The 8,926-nt window shown below is 40.5% G+C and overlaps 1 protein-coding gene across 1 annotated transcript; it reads left to right on the top strand.

Annotated features, from left to right (window-relative positions):
• Window positions 1-671: 671 nt before the first annotated feature.
• On the top strand, window positions 672-7,703 carry LOC107219132. The gene is made up of 6 exons (XM_015657229.2): window positions 672-819; window positions 4,970-5,204; window positions 5,287-5,412; window positions 5,714-5,920; window positions 6,009-6,254; window positions 6,966-7,703. Exons 2-6 carry the CDS (start codon window positions 4,971-4,973, stop codon window positions 7,188-7,190), a joined length of 1,038 nt encoding a protein of 345 aa, XP_015512715.1. The 5' UTR covers window positions 672-819; window position 4,970; the 3' UTR covers window positions 7,191-7,703.
• Window positions 7,704-8,926: the final 1,223 nt, after the last annotated feature.

Below are 8,926 nucleotides of genomic sequence, written 5' to 3'. Positions count from 1 at the left end.
TTGCACAAGCATTAAATTTTCGCAACACTTGTAAGAAAATATAGCAACAGTGATCGTAATGAGAAAGAATAGCAACGGATACTAAACTTTCCGGTAACAGCTAGTAAACTAATTTTCACTCTGTGACCTAGAACAATATTTTTCGATTGTGGTAAAAAATGAAAATAGTCAAGGACTGAGCGGTAACCGGAACCAAAAATGTATCTCAGTTTGAACCGGATATTTCAAAGGTAGTACAATCCTTCCTGTTTCAATCCTCACGCAAAATACTGTGTATAGAAAGCATCAATAGCTCATTAGATTATCGGACCTGCGGACAGTTTCTCTGTTTTTATTCGGCGTCTAATTACCCGAATCGTCCAAGTCTTCTTTGCCCCGTTAGTTGCGGTGTTTTTTTTTTTTTCCCATTCATTTCGGTAAATCCTCGAGTGCGTCTTCCTGGACCCGTTAGACGCGGTGTTTTTTCCATCCTGTTTTTTCCCCCGTTGATTTTTACCCCGGCTCCTCAGTTCGGTTCAGTTCGGTTCGAGGAACCCTTGCTTATCCTTAAATCCACAGCGTCCAGCGATCGAGGTATCACATTTTCCGCATCGAACCCCCTTCCGGAGCCGTTTCGCCAAGCGGTTCTCCCGCCCGAAGGACGGTATCCGTCCGTATTTCTGGTGGAGGTAACAACTTTCAGCCGTAACCAGGTATATAAGCGATTCTCGTGCCCGTTACTCGATAAATCTCGCGTGTGTTGTACCCTGTATAAGTCCGTTCCGTGCCGTGTTCCTCGCCCGCCGAACCAACCCGCGTTCAATCGCATCACGGTCAAAGGTAAGTCGGTACCAGAGTGCTTGATTTTTCAGACCTTGACGTAGGGAAACCAAAATGAATATTGCAAAATTTGAATTTCGCCAAAGAGCGGCATTCCTTTTTTTTTTTTTTTCTTATTTAGGAAAAAAGGTGGGAAACATGGAAACAATTTCGTTAATCGGAAATAAAATATACAAGCAAATCAGGATTCAGTTGCTAATGATGTTTTAGAACGTCCTGACTGGATTTTAAAGCGATTTTCGTCGGAACGAGTGTGAAAGAAAATTTATACACACGGCTGAAGAAAGTTTTCCGATATATCAAATATGCCGATTATGTGTAACGAAAGAGACGTTAATTGCGATTTGACGGAATGTTATCCGACTCGACAAAAAATGTGTTACCGAATAGTACATTTTTCGATCTTGTAAAACATTTCCTTGAATTGAGAAAACATTTATTATTCCATATTTGGTAAATTCGTTAAATTATTTCTCACACGCACCTTGGACAAAACTGGAATTCGATCGATTATAGATCGTTTATCTAATTGGCGATCCAGACGTAACGAGGTACGCAATAATCTCGTTACGTCAAGTCCTGTCGATTGATTTAATTCAAAAAGGTCAAACCCACTGTAATTTATCAATCACTGCGCGGATCTCAAACTATGATTGAATACGAATTGATTTAATATCGTAGAACCTATCGCGTTCAGTTGCCGCAGACTTTCTAGATGTAAATAAGATTTCTGCTATTTATTCAAACAGAGAAAGAGAGAAAGAGAGAGACTCGTGATCATTTCAACGGTTAGTGTCTATTATTGCTTTTCTCTTTTTTTTTTTTCCTTCGATTAGCCTGTTTACGCTTATGATTGTATATTGAGCAACGAAAGTGAATCCGACTCGCTCCATCGATGTTGACTATAAAGGTAAAAAAACAAAAACAAAAAATCCAAGTATCGTCGATTATACTTATTCCCAAGAGAATTGCGACACGTGAGTGTAATTTTTCATCTCGTTTTACACAAATTTTGCGCGGAATTCGGTTCGTAATTTTCAGTCCCTTCCCCTCTGACGACCCTCTCTTTCTATTTCACGCAATTCCTCTGTACGTAGGTGCAACGCGACCCGGGTGTTGAAAAGCACTTAAAAGAACTAGCGCAGCTCTGGATTTTCTTAAGAGAACCAGTTTCACCTTCGCGGACCTACTCGGTGTTCAATTTCATATTATCTTACCGTCAGTGCGAGTAACTCGGCCTTCAATTCCATCCGAGTTTCCGGACTTTACTTACATGTTCTAGATTTTTATCCCTCAATTATACGTACTTGTCATTGACGCTTCACGAAGAAGTGCAGAAGTTGTTAGACGCCAATTTTCAATTGAATACAGAATCGGAGACTGATTAATTCCGCATGTTGTACACGGATAGAGAAAAAAATATTGTAGATTTTACATCTCCGTTGGCCAATATATATATATATATACATATATGTACATATGGTCAGCAATTTTTTAGAGTCAAATCTACAGCAATTCTGGCAAGATTTACAAATCCGATAACAAGAGTTACAAAACCAACAGTAGATTCGACTCCAAAAAAGTGCTGTTCACACATTCATCACGTCAGATGTAAAATCTATATTACATCTTTTCGTGTGTATGGTTGAGAGAATTTTTCGGTACGGTACGTAAAATGCAGTTATAAGATACCTGTAACCCATACCGCAAGAATATAATGCATTCTCTTCGGTCTCCGGTACACGCGGAGAGAGAGAGAGAGAGAGAGAAACAACTATCTCTGGAATTTACATAATAAAATAACAACTTTCCTCGATCATCGAGTCGATAAGATTGGCAAAAAAGGTTCCATACCGGCACGCGACAGATTATTTGTTTACTAATTATTCCAGTTTCTAAGCTTGTTTTCTATGAAAAAATTGTTCTTTTTGTATCCAACTGGTGCAAATTTCTTACGATAGAAAAACGAAACTGTTGACAGTAACTTCGCAACGATGAATAACGAGTTGATTGCTTACAAGCGATTTCGTTTTGACATTCGAATCGGTTGGAAATCAATCAACTGGCTTAGGTTCGTGTTGAATGAAATCTAGCCATTTGGAGGTGAATAAAATTAGCGTAATATCGAAATGAAGAAGCGCTTTGATATTCGCATTATACTTTTGCCCCTTCAACTTTCGAGTTTTGCCGATTACAATTCGTTATCCACGTTGCATTGCGGCTGACTGTAACGGAATCGTTCAAATTCTATACCGGTTTCCAGTTTCTATATATTCGTTACAGTTATAACACCGCCTGCAGTGCTCGGTTTAATGGTCATTACGCAACGCCTCGGTCATTGCGTAAGCGGTAAGAATTCTGGATCACTTCCCGGATTACCGTTGAGAATAATCTCTTCGTTTTTATAATCGCGAATGCAAAAACCTCTCGTATATAAACAAATAACCGCGTGATAATAAACGAAGTAACAACCATCGCGGAATTAATTCATAATGTATAATAATATAATACAAATAGACCGTACAGCTTGAAATTGGCTTGCTCAACAGGCGAATCTAATACCCAGAACACTGTGTATTATATACACGTTTATTATGTAGAAGATCGTGAAAGTTTCGGCATTTACTATGTATGTATATACGCGCGCAGATTCTATAACCGAGGAGATCGCAAACCATCGTTGGTGAAATTGGACGATCCGATCCGGTAACTGAATTCAACCGATTGGATTACGTGTTAGAAATCTTGTAGACCTTTCTTGTTGGTTTATTCATCCGTATATTACATCCCATGAGGTTGGAAAACTTCTTTTCAAAGTCGATTTTTCTCCTTGCTTCGAACGCGATCGATCTGCGTGACTCTGGGAGCGCTAGTTTTATCATTTCGTGGTCCAGTGGCATTCGTATCACACGTGTATATGTAGTAACGTTTGTATGCCTTCTGGCTCTGTATGACTCGCAGATACAGTTTTTCCACACACGCCCCGTTTACTTTCACTTTGTCGAACCCTGCAGCGGCGACGTGCTTCACCGATTTTAAAACCGGCCACCACCGACCGGCTCTCATTGCAGGTTCTACGGACAATATCGAATTTATTCCGTCAGCCGCAGCGTATCGCGGGTAGAATTTTAAACCGAGAATCGGAATTCCGCAATCTTTTTTGGGGTCGCGGTTTAATACTTCCCATTCATTTCGGTCGGGACGGCAGAAGTTTCATGCTGAATTATGATCTTGTATATAATCATACTTTTAATCGATCGTAAATTATCGGGGACCAGAATTTGTATTTCAATTACTTGGTTTCGTTTAGACGCTAACGTCAAAGTTTTTTTTCTCTTTTTGTTTTTCTTACTTCTTTTTTACGATTTATCACTGATCGATCGATCGTCATCTTATCGCATCGTTGATCGAGAGTCAGAAAACTATTTCTAGGATCAAGAACGTCGGTACGTGAAACTTTCGTGCAATGGGAAACAAAGAATTTTACGACGTGTAAAGTTGAGTTTGTTCCGTGTCGTAGAAAGTAACATACTTTCCTCAAATACGTATAATATTCTTATACATGTATGCGATATCTGGCGAGAGTCAAATAATTGGGATGTTCCGTACGTCGAGAAACTGAAAGAAGAAATGTGTAAGAAAAAGTGTGTATTTTCAACGTGAAGATAAAAATAGTCGAGACTGTTTAACTTGTACTTGTCTACAAGCGTACCTATCCTTGACTCCTGAGTAATATCTAACTCTCTCGGTTGTCCCGGCATCTGGCTTAGACACACTTTGCAATTAGCCTCGCTGCAACATATACACGTATACTTTCACAAATTCGTTCGAACGGCAAGAGCAGATACCCATACGGTCGTGGTAACGAGTTATACATGCATTTCTCTGCGCGACACCTGATCGTCATTAATAACGTACCAACGAGACATAAACCGCGACCTGATTCCTCTCAATTTCTAGGTCATCAACCATATCCGATGGTGGACGTAAATTTTCACGTAACCGCATCGTTCGAGCAGGATTCTCCTTTCTTTTCTTTTTCCCCACTTTTTATTCCGCTCGTACGTCAAAAGAAGGTCATCATTTATTCTCAGACAAAGATCGGAGTTGTTTAAATTAACGGAATGAAATGACGCCTCTCTGATTTCAGGATGTATCGAGTGTGTTTGGTGATGTGCGTTGGCCTTGCGGCTGCGCAAAATATCTACGACAACCTGGAGACCAGGTCGGGATCGTACTCGCAAGGGAAACCCGGTGGCATTGGTCCTCTGTTCACTTCCGGTCTCAGTGCCTCGCAGAATTATCGGGACAACAGTTACGAGGATAACGCTGTGACTCCCACTCCGTCGCCAACTCCAACTCTCTACAGAACTGCAAGTCCACAGGTAATTGGAGAATTGAATATGAATGCGAAGCCGATTCGCTAACTTTCATTCATGCTCGACTTGTTCGTGTCCGGATTTTCAGATCTATCGCAAACCCACCGCTGCGCCGATAGATGCTGCTAGGGATTATCAGCATCAGGCACCCGTTAGAGTTCCTCCTCAACCGCAACGTCAAAGAAATCCACCCCAGTTTCAAAACTCCCCTGAGGTAAGTTAGTTAAAATTTAATTGGAATGTGCTTTTTTCAGTAAAAATCAAAATTCGTTGATCGAAAGAATTAATGATGCACTAAGAATCTTTGAACAGGAATTACAAATGCTTCTTTGATTCTTGACCATTTGGTGACAACTGAAGGATATGATCGAGGCACAGAAAGACTGTTGCTAAAAATTTACATCTCTCCAAGAACAGAATGACTATAAATTTCGTATAAAAAAAAGATCGCGACTAAATCTATTGACCCGTTAAATTCAATCAACTATCTCCAAAGATATCGTTTAAATTTTCAGCAGCGACCCGAAGCCGAGGAAATAGAGGAGGAGAAGGAGGAGGAGCCTGACCGTCTGAGCATCCTTTTGCAACAGAGTAAATTCGGCTGTTTGAACAAGCAGACCGGTTACTACGCCGACGAGGAATTGAACTGCGAGGTCTTCCACTACTGTCAAGACAACGCTAAGTTCTCGTGGATATGTCCCGAGGGATTCACCTTCCACCAGGTAGGCGATTGTGTCAAGAGGTGTACTCCGATACCCTTTCGCACGGAGACTTGCAGTGGTTAATTTCCTGCTCGATTACTCGTCACAGGTTCACCTCATCTGCATGCCTCCCAGCGGTGATATTACCTGCAAAAAGAGTTCCCAATACCATTTCGTCAACGAGTATCTCTACAAGCCCCTGAATCTCGCTGAAGCCGAGAATAAACCCAACGTGACACTGCGGTACAGCGAAAGGTACTATCCGGCCGACATCTACGCCGATGAACGAGAGGAGTCCGAGTACCAGGTTACTTCACCCACACCTGCTCCCGTCGTTCGCCGTCCAACTCAACAGGTGAGAATCAGGCTTGATAACAATCGCTCAGAAATCGCTTAAATTCGTTCAAAATTACTTGGAAATCGCTTGAAATCAGTTTGAAACTGTTCGGAACCACTTCAAATCGCATGGAAATCATCCGTTACGTCTTGGAATTAGTTTGAATTAGCTAAGCGTAATGTTCAAAGTGCTTGCAACCATTTTGAAATTGTTTCAAATCAATTTGAAAACACTAGAAATCAGGTTGAAACTGGTTGAGATCATTTGAAACCACATGGAAATCATTGAAAACTTTCTGGAATCGGTTTGAAATAGGTAACGTAAGGTTTAAAATTTTAAAACCATTTTTAAACCACTTTAAAGTCGCTTAAAATCATTTTGAAACTGTTTGAAATGGCCTGAAATCACATGGAAATCGTCCAAAACTTCTCGGGATTAGTTTGAAACAGTTAAATACAAAGTTTAAAGTGCTTAAAACCATTTTGAAATTGTTACAAATCACTTAGAAATCAGTTTGAAATTGGTTGAAATCGCTTAAAACCACATGGAAATCTTTTAAAACTCTTCGGAACCAGTTTGAAATAACTTAACATGGAGTTTAAACTTCTTGAAACCATTTTGAAGTCGTTTTAAATCACTTATCAATTGATGTGTATGTTTGAGTAGCCTCTCGTGCCGTCCAAAAGTCTTAGGTACTACAAAACTTGAACTTTTCTCGTCACCTTTCAGGTATTCTTGCCCCAGCACGGCGGACCGATCAATGCCCTCGCCCAGGGAAGACCTCAGCAGCAAATTCCTGCCCAATTTCGCGTGCCGGTTAACCAAGTGTTTCGCAGCCCCGAAGAAGTCAACATACCACTTCAGCAGAGACGACCTCAACCACCGCCTCAGCAGGCGCAGCAACCTTTGAGAAGGTTCCCACAAGTCAGACCCGACGAAGAGGATTACGAGTAAATTGCGATTTGGGTCTGATGCATTTTCTGTACTGCTCACCTTGAACTCCAGCGAAGATTAGAGCGATATTGTTGACAGTAGAGAATTGGCGTCTGTTTCATTGCCGAGGTGTTATGAGGGTTGAGAAATAATGGTATCATGTTTTGAATGGTAGAAAGGTTTTATTTGGTGCAACTCAGTTGAAATTCCAACTCTTGTTGTGCATTATACATTGTAGGACAGGAATGCTCGCAGAAATTGTGACATCAACTAATTTAAATTATATGCTGTCGGTGAAATCTATTCATTTAGAAACGATAATTTCAATGTCGAAATTCGGAACGGATGCAGCGACCTGCCAACGTCAACGTTATAAAGTCGAGACGAGTTTGTATGAGAGAATATTATAATTGTATATATATTTATCAGTGATAATTAGATAATACGCGTACGACGTAATGTATTTTATATAGATATACTTGATATTGTAAACTTACGTAATTAACCAATAAATTGTTATTGCGTTATTTTTAAGACTGCTCTGTCTTATGGTTATGTGATTATTACATCATCGATAGTCGACGATATTATACAATGAATATGAGGAAGCGGTATATCATACAATGGATTGAAGAGCTAACGAGCGGTAGATAAAGAACGATATGACTAAATACGTTAACGCCTCACTGACATCTGAACGAAAAGCTCGTTTAACTTGGATATCTTCTCTCCCCAGTTTGACCGTGGAATAATCTGCGATCCCAATTTTGAAATCAGAATTTTTCATTACGATGTATCGACGACCAATAGGATTAAACTCATTCTGAAACATAATAATGTAAGATAAGCACAAAGACTTTGCAGCTCATATTTCCTCGAATTCATAATTAGATTCTAAGGGGTTCACTCAATTATGAGATATAAAAATGTGAATACAACATTAGATGAGAAAATCAGGTGGTGTTTATTCTACTGACAAGATAAATGGAAACCGCGTCCAAGTCGATAGCGTCGTTACTTACGGTGGGTCAAATTCATAATTTGCGCCTGACGCACGAACGAACGACAACCCGGCACACAAAGGTCGCAGCCGCGCATGCGACGCACAAAATGACTCCAAACTACCAGCGTCGCGACATTCGCACATGACAAGCGGACGCGGAACTACGCGCTCGAGTGTCGCGCCGTCTGTGAGCGAATTTCACGGTTCAGACTGCATTGTTATTGATGAGTGCGTTTGTGCCGATGTAGCGATATGCGAAGATCAGTGTGTGAGGCTAAAATAATTGACATGACAAGCAGCCTGAGTTGACTAAGTCAAAATTTCGTGCCAAGATTGAAGGTCTATTTATGAAAAATGATGTAATGTAACTTTAAGAATCATGCGTATCGGGCTGAACGGCAGGTTGTTATGGGTATGTAGTACTCCTACCATTACCGACCGAGCAAAGTCACGCTTTTTCTGCTTGTATCAAATGAACAAATGAACGAAAAGGGTTCAAACTTTGATAGCCCGTGGCTCTTTCGTAGCGGAATTCGAGAAAATTACTCATATCCCGAAAATCGTTCAAAAAAATGTGTGGTTTTTTGACACGTGTTAGTATTCTCACATTTTCCGCGTTTCAGGGGCTAAACGTGCATAATTGATATACTTCGCGCAATTTCAGAAAGAATAAGTAGTAAATTGAGCAATCGTGAGACTATTTCGATGCAATACTAAAGTCGGGGGATCGTCGAGCCCTGCTGATGGTGATGCC

This window comes from Neodiprion lecontei, chromosome 5, assembly GCF_021901455.1.
Source record: "Neodiprion lecontei isolate iyNeoLeco1 chromosome 5, iyNeoLeco1.1, whole genome shotgun sequence".
NCBI lineage: Eukaryota > Metazoa > Arthropoda > Insecta > Hymenoptera > Diprionidae > Neodiprion > Neodiprion lecontei.
Note: the sequence above shows the minus strand (reverse complement) of the source record. Positions and strands in the feature narration are given on the sequence as shown.